Source organism: Branchiostoma lanceolatum, chromosome 13, assembly GCF_035083965.1.
Source record: "Branchiostoma lanceolatum isolate klBraLanc5 chromosome 13, klBraLanc5.hap2, whole genome shotgun sequence".
NCBI classification, from domain to species: domain Eukaryota; kingdom Metazoa; phylum Chordata; class Leptocardii; order Amphioxiformes; family Branchiostomatidae; genus Branchiostoma; species Branchiostoma lanceolatum.
In genome coordinates this window covers 15380423-15405912 of record NC_089734.1, presented here as the reverse complement: position 1 = coordinate 15405912, position 25490 = coordinate 15380423, and the positions used below count along the sequence as shown (strand labels likewise).

Sequence of the window (25490 nt, the reverse complement as noted above, 5' to 3'; positions counted from 1 at the left end):
CATATTTCAAGGTATTGGGACCCATATGTTTGGGACAAAATCAAACACACTATACCATCCCCGTGTTGCCATGGCGATGCCATCTTGGGCAACCCTTAGGTCAACAAAACTGTCAAAGGTCAGATTTCTGAGTACCTTTCTCTTGCCTGATGACCAAGTTTTTTACTTGTCTACATGTGCATGTGTGTGTCGTGTGATCCCAATATAACAAAGCTGCATATTGCTATACATCCTTAGTGTTGCTATTTTGTCTGTGGTTAAGTTAGGAAGGGTCCCAAAGCAGTATGGGTAAGGGTGTGAAGTCTGCCATCTCAGATCGCCTTGTTAACTGATATGGGATGGTTTGAATTGTCTCTTGTGTGTTCGCTGGGAAAGAATATGGCAACAGTTTAGCAGAAAATCAGGCCTTATCACAAAAGTGGGACTTGAAAACCTATAGCTATGATATCAGTGGGGTCGTGTGACCTAACAGTAGGGTTTTCGGCCCAGAACCCAGCAGTCCCATGTTCGAATCCCCTGACGCCACCGATGTTGTGCCCTTGGGAAAGGCACTTAACATGACTATCCTCACTCCACCCAAGTGTAAAAACGGGTATATTATGTGTGGGTCACGACACCAGCAATAGCTGCCTGTGTCTCACGTGTATTGCATTGTTGCAAAGCTAACAAAATCAAATCAATTATAACTACAGAATTCTTTTATCAAACCACTAATTGTACTTAAAATGTTTTTCATTTCATTGACTTTCAACAGAAAGAAAACACAAATTTCAGAGTGTCGATCATACTGGTATGTGCTATGATTGTAGAAAAATAACTGATTGACATTCTTTGCACTTCCAAAATCAAAGGGCCATTGAAAGCTCTGTAGGCTGCTGTAAGAATTCTTTGCCTTCTTCCTACTGGGATAGCCCTTTTGTTTTGAATTTGTAGTATTTGTGGAGTTTGGCAGCAAGGAGAAGATTAATGTGTCAATAAATGAAACACAAAGGTTTAGAATTTCTTTTAAAACTTTTTTGTTTAGAATTGGAATTCATGATAGTGGACTTATCTTTCAAATTTGTGGTGTATCCATGGCAGTTGCAAACTTAAGCTGGGAGAGTGAATTAAAATGACCTAGTTAGTAACATTTGCAAGCAAACTGGGTGTGCTCTTTTAATATTCAGCAATGTTTTGCCAATCCTTAGAATGATATCTATGTTTTTTTTCTTCGGACATCTTGCTTTAAGTCTCGGATCAACTGTTTTGTATGTTGCTGGACATCTTGGCGTCTTTAATTTTTAACATCTTTGGTCATAGGAATAAAACTTTCTACATAAGAGTAAGAAAGATAATGATGTTGTCCATTGTCTACCTCTTCATCAAGGACTTTAAATGCAGAAATGTTTGCGGGGATTTAATTTCGCGGGAGAAAATGGAGTATTTGCGGTGGTTTTGAGTTTGCGTTTGAAACAATAGTAGTGCTACAGTCACACAATGGAACTGCTTTTCGCGGTGTTTTTTTTTGTTTGCGGTTCACTGCAAAAACAGTGAAGTTCAACATAAAACCACCACAAACATTTCTGCATTTTTAGTATTTGAACCAAGCATGTTTGGTACGTTTGCATTGTATACAGGCTTGTGTTGTCTTTGTTTAAAATTCTTCTGAATCAACATGTTAATGTAAAATGATCTGTCATAAGTCTGCCGGGTACTCTAAGACCATTGCATAAAGAAAAAGGTGTTATCAAGGCTTTTTCAAGAATGTCTTGAACACCCGGATATCATGTATCAACACCTCTGGCTGCATTAAGTGGTTACTTTTTAGATTCTTTGAGATTTTTGATGGGATGGTCTTTGGGTATCCAGCAAAATTATGTTGATGTTAAAAGTTAGTTCTACAAATTAATCTTTCGGCTCGTAAGAATTTACAGTTACTCAGAGTTGAGCCTTTTCTGAAGTGTTGAATGGTGTAGTACTGAGATACATGTACTGCCAGAACTACACCTGGTATCAGGGCTTTTTCTAGGAAGAATTATTACTATTGCAAGAGAGTAGAGTGACCAAGTTGGGAAGGGGTGTGGAGTTTTTAATTCAATTAAAGAATTTTAGTTCAAATTTAGTTAAAATGAAAGTTAGAATCATGGGACATTCTAAGGCTTCCTGAGGGACAAATTCACAGTCAGGATACAGTTGAAGACTGTGGCCACATGTGACCTAGTAGCATCCCTGGTCAATCAGAATTTTATGCTAGTCAGTGGTCAGGGCATGGGGGTGCAGTGCCCTTGTTCCCCGCTTTAGAAAAAGCCCTGATTATGAAGATTTTTTTCTTGCATCCAATGAGGTCTTTTTTTTGTAATTCCCCATTTGAAACCAGAATTTGGAAAATGGAAAATCAGTTGTCTGCCAGTAGTTGTATGATACCCAGTGGTTCGAATGTTGATATGATCCTTATCTGCTTGTCCTGGAAAAAGAAACTGGGGGCACTCTGCCCTGTGGTTAGCTCCCCCTCCCAAAAATACACATTTCAACAATTTTCTCTTTAAAACTTAAAATTTGATTTTTTTTCCTCTAAATTGTGACATAAATTGTTACTATATCAGAAAATTCTTTTTATTCACATTTTGAATGACATTAGATGAAGAAATGACTCCAAACAAAGGTTAGACTTAAAAATAAAGTTTAACGTTTTTGTTGTGAAAGTTTGAAGTTCAAGTCTTTCTTGTTAAATGTGGAATGTAGTTTTCATGATTGGCAACTAAATGGAGCTTAAGATAGTTTAATATCATAAGTATACTTTTAATAAGTTCATCACTTCATAACAAATCACAAGAAAACAAATATTACATGAAGCAATTCACAATGATATCACGCATAAACACTGTCTATTAATTATAATAAAAATGAATTCTACAAAATTAAACTGCATGCAAAAATGTAATTTTGTAGATAGCAATGTTTTTAATCCTATATTATTGTGCTCCAGATGTGCATTGGTTCCGGGAGGCTCTAACATCAACAGTGGAGAAACACTTCTGTACTGGGGAGGAGGGATATGACCCCTCGCGACCTTTTGTCATGTCCGCCATTCCAGAGGTAGGCCCCTTCAATACTTTTCCTTAAAGTTTGCATTCAAAATGTAATAAGTAAGTGTTGCCATGAAAAATATAAAAAATGTATGAATCAGTTTAGTTTTAGAACCATTGTTTTAGATTAGTATTAGAAATCCTGTATGTCATTATATGAAAATTACCATGTATTCTGTACCTCTATGCCTGTACTTACCCCGTGAGGTCATGAATGTACAATAAAGGTTATCATTATAATTATTGTTATTATGTATTACCTTTGCCAAGAAGTTTATATTTTTGGTTGCATTTGTAACAGTGTTATTTTGTGGTTTAGCTATGAATCAGTTGTTATGATATTTTTGTACATGGTTAGGCCTTGTAAAAGAAATTATGAGATTTTGGGCCCCCTGGAGGATTGCCTTGACACTGCAGGACCTGTACAAAACTATGTCCTGGGGCGGAAGTTTTCTTGGATGGAAAATTCATGCCGTCTGTCAAAAAAAATCTTCACTTAATGACATGAAATTGATGAAAATGTACCAACACCTTTGGTCTCTTGAATGTATATTGTACTATGTACAACCATATTGTCTTTAACACTTTTACATGTATACATGCCAGTGAACAAGTACAAATTTAAACAACCAAGCTAGGAGAACGGTTACTTAGTACATGCACTTAATTACTTACTTGAGGTCGATGCCCTTCGTGTATAATGCCCATTAATGGGCTGGGGCATACTGAAAAGTCAAAGGAAGGGGCTCTGCTTTCAAAGCCGTAATTATCAAATCATTGGGATTTTCTAAAGTTTGCATTTTTAGATTTGATATGTTTTTTACCAATTTATGTTGGCTATAGCAAAATTTATTCACAAATGGAACAGTATAGATTTAGTATGGAATACACATTTCATATGTTGAACAAATCATTGAATTTGTTAACCATATTTGCTAAAGAACAGCAGACATATTCTGTACAGAGATACAGAGTTTTTAGGCACAGGGCATGTATAGTCTTCATAATGCCACCATACATGTCAGGAGTCAGGTATAATTTTGGCCAAACTGCTGTCAAAATTTGAATATTCATTTTCTACTTCTTGTAAAATGAGACTGCCGCGGAGCAGTGTTGGTGGTTGGAATTTCTTTGAAGTCTGAAATGTGGTAGATGAATCATTCCTTCATGACTTCTTTAAATTCCTGGGGATCTCATGTGACAGGTATAAAATTGGATAGAGCTGCATGCTACGATTATGTGGAAAACAAGCCCTGCCAGAATTTGTGTTAATGTTTATTGTTTATTGATAAAAAGACTTCCATTAGGCCACACTAATTTACATGTAATTTCTTGGTCAACGGATTTCTTTTAAAAATCTTTAGCAACAAAAAATCATTAAAACAGAATCTTGGGGTGAAAACTTGCACCTGACCCTGTTCACTCCCTGAAATTGTGTGCACCAAAGTACAAACTTTCCTGTTTTCATGTTGATTTTCCAATCTAGCATTTTTTTAGATTCCGTTAACCAACAAATTAAAATGGCGTGGCCTTAGTGAAGTACAAACATTGTGAACTTCACTATTCTTCCTGGAGTCATTACACATAACATACACATCACATCAGAACTTGTGAAATACACATTATATACATTTTGCATACATCAATTTCAATTCGCTACCAGTTCTGTATACTTTAGACATGTTTGTGTCCGTTTTAAGTCTGTCTTTGATGAGTATTTAAAATAAGGATGTTACAGATGATCTGATGTGATGTGGAAGAGTATTGTACGATTTTGTGCACCGGTACACAGGAAAGACTTTGTTGCAGATGACGTTCTTGGTTTGGGCGGTATGAAATTATTCGATTTTGTGCACCGATACAGGAAAGACTTTGTTGCAGATGACGTTCTTTGTTTGGGCAGAATGAAATTACATGTATTCCGTTTTGCAGATCTCATGTTTTGCATGGTTAGCTCAAACCATAAGTGTAGTGGCTTAACCATGTCACATCAATTGAATGTATTATCATCATGACACTATTAGCTTCAACACAGCAAAGTTTAAGGTATTCTTGGAACAGTTGTGGGTGCATTTTAAAGGCACCCAGAGCATTTTATGAGGCTTGAAAACTGGAAATATTCTATTTGCTGTAATCTTTATGATATTGGCATTTAATGTTACTGTTTACCACATTTGCGTGCGAATTTCTTATCAAAAGTGCTCAAAAGCGACACAAAAATAAGCTACATGGTGATCTTTTAGATTCTTGCGCCTAGTGTAAATAGACTGATACCATAGCCCCGCCGACCTCCGTCAAAAAGTAGAAATGCAAAATTAAAACGAAAATGCAAATATTTGACGGACATGCAGTCACTCTCTCATTGATCGAACCGCTAATTGTGATGGACAGTCAGGATCAGTCTATTAGGGCTTGGATTTTCTATCAGTTCTCACCACACAACGACATCGTAAATTTGCTCATTTAATGTCGATATGTAGGTATAGTGTTATTGAAACCTACTCTGTGTAGGAATGACTAGAACTTGGAGTTTTTTTACTCAAGTTTAAAGGCTCACAAAATGCTCTGGATGCCTTTAATGTAAAATTCAGCTGGGAATGGTTTTTGTAGACTCTTGTAATTGTTTTGTCATAGATTTACGGAAAAAAGAGAAACAATAGTATGACAAATGCACTTTACATTCGTTTTGAACCATGCAGTACATGTACATGTACACTCAGCTAGTGTGTAATGTCCCAGATAATGTGGGCTCAGAAACAGCTTACAAAAGCAAATTTATCTTTCCTATTTTAAGAGTAAATGAAAATGTTAAGATCATGATATTTTTTATCATTTTGACACTAAGAGAGCCTCTTGGCAGCGATTTTCAATAGAATGCAGAATTCAATTTTCTTACAAGGTTCAGAGCCAGGAAAAGAAGAATTTTCAAAATTTTTCAATATGCAGCAGAATATTGAATCATTGAAAAACCTTTAGTTTTACAGATTTTGCATTGCATTAATTTTGTAGGCAAAGCCAGCAAAGTTTTAGTTCAGCTTCAAGATAAGGTTTTTTTTTTGCACTTTGACAGTTTAGAGGCCGAATTTGTTGCAATTTTTAAGATATTTCTTTTTCTTTCTGATTTTTGCACATGAAGGCACATTTTTGTCATTACAAATCACAAGGCATCTCAGTGTGGGATTGTCTAGGTCCAGGGGCGGGAGGGGGGCTGCCCTAGTCAGAATCCTGAACCTCCTCAAATACTTCCTCATCGTAAGTAACGCCAGCACCTGGGAATGAGAGTGCCCTGAAGACCTCCCGGTCCGCCCACTCAGCCTCCTCATCAATGGCTGGAAGCGGGATGAAGTCAGCTGGCAGGGACACCGCCCTACCCAAGCGCTGACCAGCAAAGGTGAACACGGAGGGCATACCCTGGGTCTCTGAGTCAGGGTGGGTGGTATCCTGGGGCGTCGAGTCAGGGTGGGTGGTATCCTGGGTCATCGAGCCAGGGCTGGTTGAAGAGGCATGGACAGTAACTGAGGTGGAAGCTTTCGCCACCGCAGCCTCGGCTACGTCATCTGGTATCACCCAATACAGGTGTGCCTGACCATCATCATCATCATCATCATCATCATCATGGCCACCGTCATCATCATGACCTTGTTCCTGTGCGCCGTTGTTGGTGCTGCCATGCTCCTGCCTGTCCATTGGACAGCAGGTTTTCTTCAGGATCAGCAGGAGGATGATGACGAAGGCCGGAAAGCCCAAGAAGGACAAGAAGTACAGGTACTCGGGGGATGCCTGAGCACCTTCTGCTTTACCTGGTGGAGTGCTGGCTCCAGGGGTGGTTTGGGTGTCGCCTTCTGTTGCCACGTCAACCGCCACATCGATGTCTGCTCCTTCTGATGGCGTCAGTGCATCTGTGGTTGCGGCATCTGTCATTGCGGCATCTGTCATTGTTGTATCCTTGGTGGTTACCATGGGCGTTGATGTCGTTTCGATGGGGGTGGGGACGTAAGAGCAGTTTTCCTGCCGTCTCGGGGACTTTGCACCCTGGAATGCCGTCAGGGATGACTTTTCCCTTGTCAGGAAGATGCAGTTGACGTTCACCATCTTCTCCAAGTCGTCAGTGTTGTTGTAGTACAGCGCCATGGCGATGGTTCCCACGGGTACGCTGCTGTCGTTCACGGTACCGAGTCGGATGTGCGGTAAGCCGGCCAGCGCCACGGTCAGACCGCCACCAGACTCCCACACCTGTCGGCAGACCGAGGGCATGTCAGCAGCCTGGCTCTCATTCGCTGCAATGATGACACAGGGAGGCTCGCTACTGGCTTTGCCCATCTGCGGCCAATGACCTTTGCAAGCGCGCCGAGGACTATGAGGATACTTCTCCCAAGGGAAGCCAAACAGCCACTTCACCCCATTGGTACCAGGGGAGAAGGTACCACAGAGCAGGAGATCCTGCGCAACCATGGCTAGCTTCATCTGGAGATTCTGCTTTCCGTTCGACCAAGCTTGCTGCATCATATCCATATCCAGACTCAAGCTCCATCCTACCATGTGAGGAGTGCCTTCGTCATGTGCGACCAGGCTGTTGGCGCTAAAGCTCACCTGCAGCTGACCTGCAAGCCCCCAGAATGCATCCCTTTCAAGACAAGACAAAGGATTCTCCAGCATATCCAGTATCTTGAGACCAGGCGACTTCCCCCAAGCCCTTGCAGGGATAGCGCCAATGCGGTTGGACCCAAGACGGAGGAGATACAAGCGCTTCAGGTTCACGAACCAGTCGGGGTCGATCGTCGTCAGCAGGTTGTTGTTCAAAAGCAGGATCTCGAGCCTTCCCATCTCCACAAAGCTCCCTGGATCGATCGTGGCAACCCGGTTGTTTGCTAAGGACATGAAGGTGATAGCCGGCAAGCCGCTGAACCAGCCTTTCCGGACGTGGGACAGCCTGTTCCACGAGAGGACCACCTTGCCCAAGTGGGAAAACCCAGCGAAGGTGTTGTTTGCCACATCCACCATACCGGCATTGGTAAAGCTCAGTGACTGGAGCCTGGCATCATCAAATGCTGCCATCAACTCTGCGGACAGAACCCCGATCGGATACCCGTCGACATCGACCACATGTCGGCCGGGGAAGCAATCTCGAGCTGGTTGGTTGGAGCTCAAGCCTGTGCCCGACTCACCACGACCGCACGCGAGGCAGACCGTTTTGAACTGATCTCGACCCGTCCCCCCTTGGTACAAGTTGTCGGTGTCAAAGCTGCACACAATGTCAAAGGTCACCTTACACTGGGGAAAGCAGGGGCCACCCGCACCTGCTTGTGCGGTTACCACGGCAACCAAGAGCCAGGCGACAATCATGCCTCGCTCACACATCCAAATATCTGCTTACAGAGAAAAATTTGCACACTAACCTGATTGGCCAGCAGTAGATCTGGCGCCGATCCTTTTGGATGATCGGCGTCAGCGTGCACGATGAAACGAGACGCAGCGACCCGCCAGGCACCGCCGTCTCTACCTCCAACAAACGCTTTCTGATCACAGTCCAAACAACAGTCTGCATATTTGGTGACGAACACGTCATGGAAATATCTTTATGCAGGACCAAGCCTTTGCTGTTAATAAGGCTGAAGGCTTGCCTGATTGCAAAATACCTTGTGGGAATATGCCAACTCTTTTTTGATGGAAATTTCCAGACCAAAAAAATGTGAATGTAGCCATCTTGTATTGGTTACAGAGTGAGGTAGGAGGGAAAATGTTAAGTTAAAAGGCTTACCCTTCTGAAAAACTGCTTTGTTCATACATGTACTAATCTATATGGATACAAGTAATCTGAAAGCAATGTTTAATGTCAGGCGTCGTGCTAAATGCATATTAAGGCTTGATTTATTTTGTCAAAATCACCTAATAATGTGGAACACAAGAGTTAAAGGAAACCCAAGCAATATTAGGGCCCGGATATTGGATTTTGAAAGTCAATTTTTTTAGTCATTTCTATACATGATAAGTTCAAACAACACTATCACAATGTATAGCAACGTCCATTATGCATGATGTCGTGACATTGTGTAAAGTGCCTTTCCCAAGGGCACAACATCGGGGGCATATCGGTGGTTTCGAACCCGGGATCTCTCGGTTGTGGGCAAAACACCCTACTGATTGCGCCACACGATGCCACTAACTTTATCAAAATTTCTCTTAATCAAAGAAATGAAATCATCTGTTTTGCAGACACCTGGAGATCAGAAGAAATCTGGTGCCCCTCGGAAGTACCTGTCGCCTCCGCCGCGAGCCCTGTCCGCAGCGAGCAAGGAGATCTCCGACATCACGGGAGAGGGAGAGGAGGAAGGGGAGGAAGAGGGGGAGGAAGAAGACGAGGAGGACTTGGGACGAGAGACAGAACTCGGAACGCAAACCTCGGGACGAACAACAGATGGTAAGAAAGGAAACTGGTAGAATTTTAACACTGTGTGGAAAGGACAATGGCTTAAGATGAAATTTATTAAGTTAGGAAAGGATGCAATACAATGTATGTCTGAGGACAAGATGCGACCTGCATTTTGGCAATTATCACAAACTTTTTGTAAGATATATAATTCACTGCTTTTGCTCTGAATATTATTTAAAAAAAGTTTCTCTTGTTTCTGCTACTAAAGCATTGGACTGCGCCAAATTGCGAAAGGCATATGCATAGTGGCGCCATGGCAAACGATGCCAACTGGTGCAAACCCGAAGTGCCAATTCGTTGCCTGAAAATGGAAGTTTTTTTTTTAATTTGGCAAAATGCAGCAAATGGGTGGAAAATGGAGCAATCACTGCATGCAAATTTCTTTTTATTGAATCTTAATGATTGTACATTGGGTTTCTAATTCAGTCCCAACACTGTGAATTCCCAAAGAGTTATTCAATGGATTGTTACTGTTACACAGTAGTGTCTGATTTGGAGCCCAAACTGAAAATGTGACATTTGTTTGTAGAGGTCACGTATCTTAACCGTGCGTTGCACGTCAGTGTGACCGCAAGGAGAAATTGGCAAAAATTCTCAAAGTTGGTGCTATTTCCTAGTGCTATTTCTCACACACAAGTCAGTCCAGTAAGATACCCTCTTAACTGTCAACTCTTTGAACTTGTCTTTGATTTATTTCACGTATCTAGTCATATCTGCCTGTTGTCTCAATTAAAAAATTTTCCCCTTCCTGTCATTAAACTCAAGACCACACCAACTTAATTTCTTGGCTTTCAAACCTTTTTTTGGGGTAAAAATTTAGCAAGAATACAGCACAAAAACTGTCCTCTAGCTCAGCATTGTTAATGTTAAAAATCTGAAAACAAAATCTGAAAACCAAGAAATCAAACTGGTGTGCTCTAAGTGTGCAGCGTGTAATCTAACCTTAGGTGACGGATACGAAACCGCAGCCACCGATTACGAGACCGACGTAACGACACCAGAGTCTCGGATGACACGAGCAACAACAGAGTATTCAGGTTAGCGGGAGGAATGATCCTGTGATTTTCTGGATAAAAAATTGTTTTCTTTGGTGGTGGACAGTGATGTTTTTAACCCTTAGCACTCTAAGGGTGCCATGTGGCATCAGATGTGTTCAGGTATATTTGAGCTTAGAGTGCTAAGGGTTAAAAGGTTGTGTTGCTGGTGATTCAGGTTAGCGGGAGGAATGATCCTGTGATTTTCCTGGATAAAAAAAATTGTTTCCTTTGGTGGTGGACAGTGATTTTTTTTAACCCTTAGCACTCTAAGGGTGCCATATGGCATCAAACGTGTTCAGGTACATTTGAGCTTAGAGTGCTAAGGGTTAAAAGGTTGTGTTGCTGGTGATTCAGGTTAGCGGGAGGAATGATCCTGTGATTTTCCTGGATAAAATTGTTTCCTTTTGTGGTGGACAGTGATTTTTTAACCCTTAGCACTCTAAGGGTGCCATATGGCATCAAACGTGTTCAGGTACATTTGAACTTAGAGTGTTAAAGGTTAAGATTGTGTCACTGGTGAATGGTACATGACTCGTAGCTGAAATAGAAATTTAGCACCAATCAGTATTCCTTGGTTGCAGGAATTTGTGTTATTTGGAAATTGTAAATTTGACATTGTGTAATTTGTGAGAGAAAAAAAAGATTCTGTACCAATTGTTAAAATCAAATCGTTTTGCCCAATATATATTCTCCCGTATTGCCATGTGTTTAATTTTTTTGAAAGCGCTGATTTGTAATTTTTAACACAGGCCAGGTTCTCTAAAGCCTTGCAGAGATGATCTCACCCACATTAGAGAGCCTGGACCATGTTGAAAATCATAAATCAGTACCAAAAAAATAAACGTAGTCACTCCTAAAAGTCTGCGAAACCGGCTACAACATGATAAAGTGAAGAGAGAGAGGGGAGTAATAAAACCATCATTCTTTTACAATGGATGAACAAATTATCTCATAAGGTCACACTAATTCATTTCCATCCATGGTTCCCCACCATTTTAAAGTAAGACTTTATTAGCAAGAGGTGAGAGACACCGTTACCATTCTGCATTCTTTTTAAACCTGAGAACCAACGAATTAATTTAAATTTTTTTTTGGCTGGTGACGGGAAGACAAGTGGACATTCTTGCGGAAGGAATTTTTGGCGAAAATTTACAAAGGTGTTGAGAGTTCTCTCCTTGTTTCACAGAGTACGAGACGGCCACAACGCCCGGTACTGAGGCCACCACGCCTGTGTCTGAGGAGGAGGAAGATGATGATGAAGACAGAGAGACGGATGCTGAGACGATGAAGACAGAAGCTGAGGTAACATCTACTAATTCAAAACATTATTTCACCAGGGTACATAATTCCGCCATCCTAAAAAGATACGTCCAAACATAATTCTCCAACCCAACATAATTTGAGAACAGACTTCTAGTAAGGAGATAATAGCAGAAAAAATAGAATGGGATACTATTTGCTGAATTATGTGAATGGGGTAGTGCATATTTTCATAATGTTACAGCTACAGTTAGCATCACCACTGAAGCAAAACTACAGCCATTGTGAGATGATGACAGCACTGTCCTTGGTGCTGAACGTACTACTGTTATTTTCCACTAAACCCACAAAGCATTTTTCTCAATCAATTGATCAATCAACTATTGAACCAATCAATCTTTATCAACAGGAGATAGAATTCAGATTTTGATATAATAAAAAAATATTTTGCTTGATAGTGTGGCTCGACATATATGTAACATCTACTAGCATAATTCCACCAGGATACAATATTCTGACTGTTATCGCGCCCTTTCAGTCGGCGGCCCAGAGCTCTAAGCCCGCCGATAGAAATTGTATTACCGCACCGGGGGAGTTCTAAAAAATCCCGAGAGTTGACCGGTCCTTGCGGATAAAAGGCACGGTCCACTCCCCGGGCTACAACTCTCCGTAGTGTTAATTTAGATCCGGCGGGCTGACAGTCTCGGAACGCCGAAGAGACTCGCTAGCAGCCCGGTCCCTAGTCAGGTTTCTCCAGGGTAGGAGAGTTAGGGGCGCACCAGACAAGCTGTTTTGTACGTACGTGGAGGCCCTGGCAATAGTATGGGTTTCAGATAGCCTGGATACCAGACCTTTCGCGCGATGCGATGATAAGCCCTTCTGGGCGGGGAAGACCTAGTAGTAGGGATAGACTTGGCACCCGGGAGCCCTTGGCAGCCGAACCCTGATTTCTATCACGCTAGCGATAATTAGTGGGTCGTGTGTTATCTGTGGCGGCGGCGCGAGTTGCTTCCCCGGCCGAAGGATTAGCGCCAGGAGTGCGGTGGTCTGGCACCCAGGCTAGGCTTCAGAGTACTCTAAAAGTTGCATGCATATTCTTGTGGTAACATATATGGTGTACCAAGGAGGTTTGCCTGGTATCTTGTCTCTACGTGTCGGCTTTGTGTTTTACTGGTGTGCTATATTGAACCGTTCTGATAGCTCGTCTTCTTAGCTTTAGTTTCGCCGCCATCGTAGCGGGAGCGAACTATACCCCCGAGCGGGCCAATCTGTCTGGGTGGCGGGTACCACTCCCAACGCCGCAGAGACGCCGGGAAGGTCCCGATGATATGGTTTCCAATCGGCGTATGGGAAATGATCATTTCAAATGATTTGAATTATTGTATTTAAAAAGTAAACACGAGTCGTCTGTAAGATACAAGCTCACAGTGCATAATGTTGTAAGATGTGTATTGGAATGTCTTTGCGGCGTCCATATTGATTTTCTGTTTTTGTAAATTTTTCCTGTAAAAAGAAGTTGAAAATACACAGAATACTGGTACTTGTGTTACGTGTTTTTGTTCCTATAGTCCTGTCTAGAGTAGTGTACTTGTGCATGCATGGTAAAAAGAAGGAGCCATGAAACAAAGGAAACCTGAAAATGGCGTCGCGTCACCATATGCTACACCCGAGAATTAATTTATTTAAACCCCGTTCACACTCAAAAAAATGGATCGGATTGAATATTCATACGGATAGAACTACTCCGATCGCCAATGACGATGTAACCTATATCTATTTTTATGTACAAATGTATTTATTTATGTAGCCTATGTAATGGCCTCTTGTGATGAAACTTGTGAGTGTGGCTTACAATTATTCTCCAAGCTTGCAATTCATGCTGAATGTATAAGGCATTTGGCGTTATTTGAAATACTCAAGAGCAAGTCTAAGACTGTATTCGTGCTACACACTATCAAGGACATTATACACAAGGATGACCGGTTGTTTTGGTGCATAGACATGGTCATAGTGAACTAAGCTTTCAAATGTACCGGGAAGGGGGCAAATCAATTGCAATAGTCTATGTTGCAATGGTCTGTGTTGAAATGAAACGAACTTATTTGACTAAATTTTGAGTCGAACAAGTAATTTCTACGTACTATTAACCTGTAAACACGGAAGTTTATTGTTGTACAAGCGTGCATCTCAAATAAACCACTGAATAATTACACAACAAAGACTTGACCAGCGGGCACGTGATATTTCACAACTCATTGTGTCTTTATTTGTGCAGGGCTCTGTAAAACATGACTGTCAGCCAATTGCAATTCACATAGTATATGGTTTGAAAACAACAGCCAATCAACGCCCGTGTCGCTATTTTCAAATCTCTTAGTATCCCAGATGAGGACTACTACTAACTGACTTAGTGTGTGGGCTAGCCTGGAAACCATCGGGCGTTCCGCGTTATCTCTACGGCGCAGGGAGTGTTACCTGCCCGCCATGTGAGTATACCGCGCATGGGGTAATTGTACGGACTTGGATCAATTAGCTCGGTCTACGGAGAGGCATAACTGACAGAATCGGATCGGCGCATAGCAGACTAAACCGTTCGGTAGAGACTGGTAAACAGGCTATGTGTGGATATATGCTCCCCACTCCCTGTCCTCTTTGCCAGGTATAGACAGCCACGGCGCTGGGAACACTGAGAACCTTTGGTCGTGTTCCTACATCAACATTGGTAAATCTCGCGACCTGGATCGTCAGCGAGGCAACAGTCTACTAGTTCAAGGATTTTCAAGGACCCAATTAGAACTTGTTGCAAGACTAACTGTGGACGACACTCTTTCAACTGATGCGAGACCAAGCGGGCTTATCTGACTGGGAGTATCTGCGTTTTTATCTGAAGCATATGGAAGGAAAGGTGCAGGAATGACAGCATCACGGAGACCCGCACTGAGACCTGAATTTCATTTGACCTGAGCGACTGTGGCCGGCGGAGTCGTCAAGATCAAAAAAGGAACACACTCTTTGGAAATTTTGTAGCCGATACTTAACCGCAAAATGCAAATAGTGGCATTCGTGGATAACGGAGAAACAACAATGAAAGTTTAATCACCATTTTGAACCAATAAAAGCATCTTGGAAAGCGCATATGGGATTTGTTTTTTTTGGGGGGTGGGGGGGTGGGGGCATTTGGGCCGCAGACCAAGCCTGGTCAAACCTTGGATGGTAATTAAATGCTAATTAGGTGATAATTGTCGCTAAATTATGCAGCTACCGGCGGCAATCATGTTCACTGGACAGGACGTGTGTATGAATTTCCCTATAGCTGCACGGGTAATTAAATGATAATTAGGTGATAATTGTCGCTAAATTATGCAGATACCGGCAGCAAAAGCGTTCACTGGGCAGGACATGTGTATGAGTTTCCCTCTAGCTGCACGAGAATTAACAGGACGCGGACACTTCCTGCGCAGCCTAAGTGGTGCATTCGCGGTAAATCCCGGGTCGGCGCGGGTCCCGTGCAGAAGAGCTGAGCAGGTCGACACGACCTGGAGAGTCACGGAAATTTGCAGGCACGTGGAACACGATTTCCACCCCGCAAATTCGTTATTTCGTACAGTGTATAATGCACGCCTGTATATCTAAACTGTGCATACCTGGGGGTGCTGCAGTAGAGATCTCTCAAACCCACTGTTTTCCAAAGTGGCAGATTTATGTAACCCAGCGGATTAATGTTGTTGAGGTCACAGACTTTTCCCTCAGACTTTATTTCCATGTTCATCTTTCACTTCAGCTTCAATGGTTCCTTTTAAAATCAAATAACCAGCAGATAGAATATGGCCTGAAATAAATGTCTCTCAATTTTGAATTTTGGAGTTCGTATCATACCTCTGTACCCTTTTATATAGTAAGCCAAAGAGTTATACTTGAATGTACAATGATACATAATTGTTCATTGTTGCACCCCAGGACACACTGGATACCGATGATGATGCAACAACCATCAAAACAGGGTTTGAAGGGACATCCATCATAGAAGAGGATGAGGAAGAAAGTACAGCTAAGGTAGATGTTTTTTCCAGTGAATATTAATTTTGTGCAATGTTAAGATTATCACATTCATGATAAAACCTTATCTCAACCTTGGATCAAGAGTTCCATGTTGAATGAATGTCTGAAAAAGCAATATTTCATCAGTTATCTGGTGTCATGCAGCTTGTAGTACATACTGTACAAAACTCAGGTGTGTGATGCCGAAAGGCATTTAGCAGTTATGGGAGACAAATTATGAATATAGAAGATGCAACCCGCAGGAGGGCTGGGACCGAGGGTGATGCAGAATACACTGTGTTGTATTTTATTTATGTCATACCAACCCGAAAACACACACATTTCAATGCGAAATGTGCCTGAAGTTGAGAAAGTTAAAATCGTGTCCTGAGATCGAACAAAGAAATCGCAACAACATTGATTGCAACCTCCGAATCCACCATTCAAATTTTTGACAGCGGTGCAACAGGGGCGCTCGAAATGCATTCTTAATATTCTATGGAAGCCCATGTGATACAACTTAGAACCCCGTGTGATATGGAAAATTATCACACGGTCAGGGACACCCGTATCGAACGTTTTTGCGGCCCAGGTATGACATAATAATAATTATGTATATGATGTACTATGTATCATTCCTCTGCAGTCCCCATCTGCTTGGAGCACCAAATCTGACTCCCAAGAAGACGTAGACCTAACCACTACCGGGACGGGGGAGAAGGAATCTGGCCACCCTGGAACAAGTGGTACGACCCAAACCGAGGTCTCCACCTCCACCAGTACAGGTGACAGTGCGCCCACCCCCACTCCCGTAGTGAGCAAGCCTCAAAAGGGAAGAAAATCAAAATCTCCAAGGAAGTCAACTTCTCCTGATAAGACTGGGAAGAAGTCGTCTTCACCGGACAGAAAGTCGGTAGGGAAGGAAGAGAAGAAGTCTCCTCAAGTGAAACCACCGGAAGGTGCGCTGAAGAGTAGGGAAGAGCAGAGACCAACGACGAAGGAGAAGGGGTCGCGACACGGGGTCACGTTTAAACCAGGTACGCTTTGGAATAATTTACTTTATTCCATGATACGAAATAAATCAAGCAACTGGTCCAGATGAAATGATTATCTTAAAATTACATTCCACTATCTTTCATCTGTGACTGAGAATTAGTCTGAAGACAACTGTGACTTCATAAAATAAATTCTATTATCCATGCAGTGACTGGTTATATAATGTACATCAAATCACCTGTCACTCCTAACCTTAACTCTACACATCTAACACTACGTGTACATGTATGCGTTATTCAAACTTTAAGCTATTTTGTGAGAATACCCTAATTGCCATATACTTGCAGAGTTCCACAGTGACTCTACAATCATCATATAGCTCTCAGAATAAATAATTTTTTGAACGGTCCTCAATCCTAGTTTGATACCTCAGATACTTGTATTCATGACTAACAGTTTTTGATTGACGGAATGTGCTGTTTAGGTCAACTAGGATTTCTTGTTTTTTAGTGACCCTTCATGTATATTCCAATTAGTTTGTATTTCTTGGGGTTTAATTTCAATTAATGGTAAGGGTTTTAAAAACATTCTCTTACTAACAATTGTGGTAACCATTGCATTGAAACCATTAACTACAAAAATCCAATGTATGATGCGACAGGGCTCGAAATACACAAATGTACAATTAAGCAACTTGCAATTTGCAAGTGATTTTCAAGACTTGCAAGTAAAAATCATATGAATAAAGGCCATATTATCAATAAGTAAATCTGTATTCAGATGTTTAGTCTTCTAATGATGCTATAAATTGCTATGTCAGGCTGAATATGTACATTTTGTATGTTTATTTTGTAAGTTACATGACATACCATCTATAATGTTGCAATGTTAATTTTTCAAATTGCAAGTAAAATTTTTGCCAACTTGCAATTTTGCAAGTAACCAAAAAAAAGTTCAAGCCCTGTGTGAGCCAGTGTTTTTATTTGATTCTGGGTTGGTCTGATTACTGACAGCTTGTTTGTTTTTTGTCTGGTTTTATGATATGGTGTGTGACTGACTGTGTTTGTGATTTGCCCAGGTCTTGTTGCTGACAGCTCCCAGGAGGACTACCTGGGTCCCCTGGTGCCCCTGGAGCTGGTGCTGCCCCCTGGTGACGACATCATGAACATCATCTTCAGCAAGTTCATCACTGGAACTGCCAGGACTGACGGCATAGAAGGGTATGTGTAGTTATTACTTTACATGATTGTTCAGGGCTCGAAATACTGGGTGTATGTGCACATTCAACAAACCACAATTTAATTCCGGAAAAAACAATTCAATTCCAGACTCAGGGCCAATAACTCCAAAGTGCTTTATCCAAAAGTTAGGTGCACAGGTCCAATTTTGGGTGGCACCCAAAATTGGAGCTGTGCACCTAATTTTTGACTGTGGGTGCAACAGTGCACCTAGTTCTTTTTGTACCCTATAGGGTATACTAGGTACTCTGAGTAATACTATACAGAATATTCTTGAAATGTAAGCATCAAAAGAGTAATAAAACCTTTTATTGTACTCTATTTAATGTCTTACTTGGTTGGAATTTTGATGTTAGCTACATGTAAACTACGCACACAAAGTTCGGAAACTTAACTTTGGTCGATCATATTTCCGTTATTTTTTTTACAGATTTCAATGTATTACACATCATTTAAAAGCTTATTTGATTTCCTTTCCCATGATACCAAACTTATTGTGATTGCAAGTTCATGAAACGAACATCAGGCCTGCTAAAGTCAGTGGGTCGAAGAAATAAAGTGCCCAGATTACCTTACTATAGTCAAACATGCTATTCCGTACATATTCTTCTGTCGATATTGACTTCTGTACGAGGGTATTGTGAAAAATCAACAAGAATAAACAAGACATATTCATGAAAGCTAAGTTTATTCTTTATCAAAACCAACAATCTGTGTCTTAGTAACGGGTTAGCAAGGAGTCTTAGTAACGGGTGGCCCAGCCACGCGCTGTCACTACAGCACGGCACCTCCTCCTCATACTCGTCACTAGTCGCGCAATGCGATGCTGTGGGATAGCGTCCCATTCCTCCACCAGCAGTCGTCCTAGGTCAGCTAGCGTTGTTCTCTCGGTCACTCTTGCACGGACAGCTCGCCCAAGCTGATCCCATAAATGTTCGATGGGGTTCAGGTCCGGGCTCCATCCTCTCTACACCTGCATGCTGGAGATGGTCGGCGATGATCCCTGCCCGGTGTGGGCGGGCGTTATCATCTTGCAGCAAGGAATTCGGCCCCATGTTATGGAGGAATGGGATGGCCACCGGATCAAGTATTGTGTCACGATATCTTTCTGCATTGAGGGTTCATGGTACAAGTCTTGTCTTTACCCTGGAGGTTATGCCTCCCCATACCCCAATGTTTGTTGTGAAACAATAACAAAAAATAACATCTGTGGATGACGATACCGTTGCAGGACGCAGGTGTTTATGTGGTGTAAACGATTGGATCTTCAATGTGCTAAAAATAACCTTGGATGTTCTGTGTGCTAGAAATAACCTTGGATGGTCTGTGTTCTGAAAATAACCTTAGAACCTGAGTAAACAGTCTATTGAATCATCATCCGCGCCCAAACCGATAGGATGTCACAGCGCGCGCATGACACCAACAGGGAATTTTGGGCACTTTTTCTCCGTGACCCACTCACGTTATTAGTCCTGGTACTTGTTCCGTGGGTTTTCAATCACAATAAGTTTGGTATCATAGAACAGGGAATCACACAAGCTTTATTATGATATATAATGCATCAAAATCGGTAAAAAAACAACGGAGATATGATCAACCAAATTTAAGTTTCCGAACTTTTTGTGCGTAGTTTAGATAAAATTACAGATTGAAGTTAGAGAGGCAGTACCATTAAACTTAGTTATTTTGCTGACATCAAAATTTATTTTATGTGGTGCACCCAAAAATATTTCTGTGCACCTAATTTTTTTGGGTTGGGTTGCGAACTTAAAAACACCGCAAACACTCCATTTTTCCCTACCGCAAAATAAAAACCATGCAAACTAAAGATATTTACAGTAATATCCAAATTGTGTCATGTAGTTCTGTTAAAAGAGACTATTTGGTGGCCTCATGATTATTGATATTATATTTATTTCCCAACTACAGTTACATTGAGACTGGTATGGAGCAGCTGTCCTCAGCTCTGGGCCGGTTCCTGTCCAACTACAACGCCAAAACCACCCACAAGATGGACATGGTGTTCTTCAAACAGGCCGTCCACCACATCGTCAGGCTCACTCGGGTACTGGCAACAACCGGTGGACACGCACTTCTCATCGGTCAGTCCTGGTCATTATGATGCTTGTAAAGAGAACCTTTTTGTAAAGTTTTGATAGATTCTGTATACACAAAGTAATTTTAGTGCTAAAGCCCCCCTCTCACTGGAACCGCGGCACACTGGCGTCGTCACTGCGGCCGAGCAAATTGACAAAGCACTCAGTGAATTTCATCGACAAAAACGAATCCTTTTAATTAGCTTTGTGTGTTTTGCTGTCTTTTTGGTCATACTAAGTCTTGTACGTTTTGAATGATATCCCCATTATAAAGTCAAGGGTAACACAAATCCAGTTTAAGACGCAGCGACGACACCAGCGTGCCGCAGGTCCAGTGAGAGGGGGGCTTTACCAACATATAGCTTTTTGGTCAGTCCTCTGAATGTTTTTATAAACTAACGGAGGTTCATCTGTGTATCATGGTAATTGACATGATTGTAAAGATTTTACATACTATTTTCATACACAAAGTAAAGTGCTTACCAACAAACTTTCAAGTTGAAATGACCTGAATGGCAGTGTGATCATGTCAACAATGCATGACACAGGCTTCAGGTCATTTCAACTTGAGAAGGATCAGAGGACTGATTGAAAGCTTGTTGGTAAGCGCTTTACTTTGTGTACGAAAATAGTATATAAAATCTTAAAGTTTACAATGTCAATAACCATCACAAATGAACCTTCGTTGGGATATAAAAACATTTCATTTTCCAGTCTAGCCTTGTTGTCATGTTTGAGAGGTCCACAATATTTTGGCCCTCCCCCTAATGTGTCCAATTTAGTAAATGATTATAACATATTTTATTGAACGTACAATGACCATAATCATGAACATGGTTAATCTAAACGAAAAACTGCAAGGTTATTATGAAAACTTAGTACGTTATAAGTAATGTTGATAGTACATTGTACACATTTGCTTAAAAAGATCCCGTTTTTCTTTTATTGTTTTATGTATTTGTATTATGTATACATGAGATACATGCAAATGTACAGTGTTATGCGATATTGAAGGTGTACTATTGGAAAAGTGATCAACTACACTTTGTCCTAAATCCTAACAGAATCAAATTGAATATTTGTGCATGATTTTAGGTACCAGTAATTTTACTGGAAGAGTCTCTACATCCAAGTTGGCGACGTTCATCGTTCGTGCCAAGTTCTTCCACGCCATGCCTGCGCGGGACCCGGCGGACAACCGGTCCAACCTGCACAAAGTCCTGAAGGAGGCGTTCTTTCTATCAGGAGTCCAGGGGAGGGAAGGAGTGCTGCTGGTCGGGGAGGAGATGGGCACGGAGTGTCTGCAGGTTGGTAGAAGATAGATAGGGGGCGTTCTTTCTGTCGGGAGTCCAGGGGAGGGAAGGGGTGCTGCTGGTGGGGGAGGAGATGAGAACGGAGTGTCTGTAGGTTGGTACTAGATAGATAGGGGGCGTTCTTTCTGTCGTGAGTTCAGGGGAGGGAAGGATTGCTGCTGCCAGGTGGGGGAGGAGATGGGCACGGAGTGTCTAGCTCTGCAGGTTGGTAGGAAGATAGTAGACATCGTACGTCAATGTGGCATCAAATTGCCAGCGGTAACAGAATCGAGAGGCCACAGTTTCGACTTCTGTGTTATATCTGTGTCGTTTTGTCTCTGGGAAAAGGATTTAACATGACTTTGACTACTCCATGCAGGACAGGGGTAAAAATGGCTACCTAAACTTCGATTCGGCAGTCATGACAAACAGAAAAATACCAAAATCTCTAGGCAATTATGTACCATACCAGAATGAAAGATCTGTACTATGGCAACAAGAAGTTTTGTGATAAATGAAGTTAAAAGTTATGAATGTTTTATACATTTTGAAATGTCATTGATCAGCAGCTGTATCTACTCTGCATCAGAAATAAAAAGCCAGGATAAGGCCACACCAATTTAATTTCTTGGTTAACGGATTTTTATTTTCCCAAAAAAATTTTAGAAAAAAAAAATTCATCATGATTTTTTTTTTCTAAAATTTTTTTTTTGAAAATAAAAATCCGTTAACCAAGAAATTAAATTGGTATGGCCTAATGCTAACCAGCTGATAACTCCCATTTATTTCCCAGGATGTTTGTTCCCTGATGTCAGAAGGCACATGTCCGGGCCTGTACAACGATGAAGAGCTGATGACCATAGCCAATCAGATCATGCAGGGCACCGTCCCGGGAAAGCACAGCGACAAGTTCGAGCTGGCGCTGGAGCGATACCACAAACGCATCCGGACCAACCTACACGTGGTCGTAACCATGGACCTGACTGGTTCGTTCTTTCAGTTTCTCTAAATAGCTCATAGTCAGTGCTATGCTGTTAGGTCTCAGCAATATGATTGGTTCTAGTTCTTGGATCTAAAAGAATATTACGCTGAATATTACGTAGACCTGATCAACTAGTTTATCAGGTCTATAGCATAAAGTTTGTATCACTTGACATGTATTACTGTACTTGCTCAAATCAAAGTACAGTAACAGTACTTGCATCCCCGTGAGAGATCTGAAAACTTTAAGATGGAAGGATGCCTACTTGCTCAAATATTAGTTTGCTATCAATAATAATGATGATATTATGTACAGATGTTGATCAAGAATATTACAAGACTTAGGCCACACCAATTTAATTTCTTGGTTAACGGATTTTTTTTTAATTTTAGCAACAAAAAAATCATGAACACAGAAGGCTGGGTGAAAAGTTGCACCTGACCCTGTTCACTCCCTGAAATTGTGTGCACCAAAGTACAAACTTTCCTCTGAGATTCTGTTTTCATGTTGATTTTTCAATCTAGCATTTTTTTTTTAAATTCTGTTAACCAAGAAATTAAAATGGTGTGGCCTTAGTACCTTAAGTGGTAAACTACATGCCAGGAGAAAGTCCCTCATCAAATTAAAGCAATTAGCACTCATTTGCACTCATTTTCATTTCCATGAAGTTGCAAGTCAGTGTGAAGTGCCTTTCCCAAGGGCACACTATTATTATTTGCTTGGGATTTGAACCCACATTCTGAGTCAACAACCCTAACCACAAGTCCACATGATACCCCCACAGGTCCTGTCCCCCTGCACCACCGCCTGCGACAGTTCCCCACCCTGCTGCTGCGCTCCAGCTGTGTGGACATGTACAGCAGGTGGACCTTCCAGGCCAGAGTCAACTGTGCCATGAACTGGATCGCTCAGGACAGCTCCAAGGTCAGTTAGTCACTTTGTTTCTTCAATCCAAGGGGGTGATGTAATGTTCCCTCTGTGAAAATGACAGTCTGTTAGACAAGTGTGTTAGTTTTTTGTGTGTCCGCTGGTTGCATTATCTTTTGAATGCTGTTTTTTTTGCTTGTCTCTGTGTGTAAGTGTGTGTGTTAGTGTGTGTGTGTGTGTGTGTCCATACTGCAGATTCTAGATCTGTATGTTTTACCAGTTTCCTGTAAAAGAACTAGAATTAAGTTCCCGTGATCTCAAACCAGGCTAACTCATTCAAGAGGTCATTTTCCACTCAGGTCATGAAAGAGAATTCAGATGCTTTATAACATTTTGTACAGTATTTACAGGTTCATTGTACCGATAGAGAAATTTCCCCTAGCTCTTTCTAATATGTGCATTGGACAGTGTGTATATGTGCGTTTGTGTGTGTGCGTATGTTTTCTTTATATGTGGCAAAGACTTCTTTATCTGATTCCCTTTAATTTATGATTTCAAATGGCGTGTTTAATAATTTCTCTCTCTCCGCCACAGCGGTCGGACATCCTGTGGGAGATGCTCGGCTCCACCACCAGTCTCACGTCCATCGCCCACGCCATGGCGTACATCCACCGCTCCGCGCAGGCCGCCCTCCAGCGCTGTTTCCATGACAACCACCAGCTCCGCAGACTCTTCACCCCACTCACCTACATGGAGTTCATTGACCTCTTCAAGAGTATCACAGCCAAGCTGAGCAGGGAGGAAAAGGTGAAGGTTTTATCTCAAGAATTGATCTCCTAGAAAAATTGTATCGATTTCAGGAATTTTATCTCACTCCCAAGGAGTGAAGTATTGTTTTTGGTTTGCATGTCTGTCTGTTTGCCTGTCTGTGAATCTCTGTGAGTTTCTGCAATCTTGTTATCACTTCTATCTATGCATTCTGGCAGGGGTTGCCTATCAACAAGTTAGGTAAACTTATTAATAAGGTCAAGTTAACAATATTTTTCTATTCTAGAACATATATTTTTGTTATAGTATTCAACCTGAGAAAATGCATTTTCCCCTGCAGTTTTTGGGATTTTCACTGATTCAGCTGATCAGTCAAATTACAACAATCTATTTTTATTACAATCATGATTTGATGTATATATTGACTGTATAATCCATGTCGCTGGGATGGCCAAACATCAGCTCCCGACCCTCCCACCTTGACGTGGTGCGAGAGCCAGAATGTACCAATCTCCTAGTCCTGGGGTAGGTGGAACGTTCCTACTCTGTAACCTCGAATGAGGGGGTGGAGATTGGGTAGTCGCTAAAGGGAGGGTCCCCGTCGGGTAGATGGAGCCCGATTCTCAATCCATCTACGACCCGAGGACCTCGCTGTCACCGTCCCAGTTTACTAGGCCATGGCAGATGAACCCCGGGTGTAAAGGGTGGGAACAGTTATGCGCACACCGTCTCTCACCTAAAAAAAACCCATGCGCAGGCCCAGGGGATTAAGTCCACACCCCAGCCCTCATTTCCAAGTCCTGTAGCGATGGGAAAGGAGCGAACCGGCAGGTGGAAGATGTCACCCAAGCCGCAGCCCCAATCCTGCATGCAGGCGGTTCAGGATATTGGTCGTCTGATTGTTGACCTGAAGATGACAACATCACCCGGCAGCACCCTGAACGACCAAGCAGCCCTGTTTAGGGGAGCACTGCTTGCTCCACATGGAGACGGGCCTAGAAAAGGTGGCCTAAACAAAGCTCATCTTCACTTGACCCAGTTGGCTGCCGTGGCCGACGGGCATCTTTCCCAGCGGACGACCAAATACGAGGAATAGTGGCTCCACACCTGCCCCTAAAGGTGTGACTGGACTTAGATTAGCCTGCTGGAATGTCAGGACCATGTTAGACTCAACAGACAGCAACCGCCCTCAACGCCGCTCTGCTCTAGTTGCACATGAGCTCAGCCGTCTGAATGTGGACATCGCTGCCCTCAGTGAAGTCAGATTCCCAGAAGTCGGCAGCCTCAAGGAGCAGGGCGCAGGTTACACCCTTTTCTGGTCAGGCAAGCCACAGTCAGAGCGACGTCTCTCAGGAGTGGGCTTCATGATCCAGAATACCATAGCAGCAAAGCTGGAGAACCTACCGACAGGTCACTCTGAC

The 25490-nt window shown here is 42.1% G+C and overlaps 1 protein-coding gene across 1 annotated transcript in view; it reads left to right on the top strand.

Annotated features, from left to right (window-relative positions):
* Window positions 1–2625: 2625 nt before the first annotated feature.
* Window positions 2626–25490, top strand: part of LOC136447704 (dynein heavy chain domain-containing protein 1-like) — a 54807-nt gene continuing 31942 nt past the window's right edge. The window contains exons 1-13 of the mRNA XM_066446745.1: window positions 2626–2641; window positions 2966–3075; window positions 9279–9483; window positions 10443–10532; window positions 11719–11834; window positions 15750–15845; window positions 16477–16867; window positions 17905–18046; window positions 19994–20166; window positions 21256–21467; window positions 22246–22438; window positions 23219–23358; window positions 23896–24108. Coding sequence (XP_066302842.1) covers window positions 2626–2641; window positions 2966–3075; window positions 9279–9483; window positions 10443–10532; window positions 11719–11834; window positions 15750–15845; window positions 16477–16867; window positions 17905–18046; window positions 19994–20166; window positions 21256–21467; window positions 22246–22438; window positions 23219–23358; window positions 23896–24108 — 2097 coding nt within the window. The remainder of the gene's footprint in view (window positions 2642–2965; window positions 3076–9278; window positions 9484–10442; window positions 10533–11718; window positions 11835–15749; window positions 15846–16476; window positions 16868–17904; window positions 18047–19993; window positions 20167–21255; window positions 21468–22245; window positions 22439–23218; window positions 23359–23895; window positions 24109–25490) is intronic.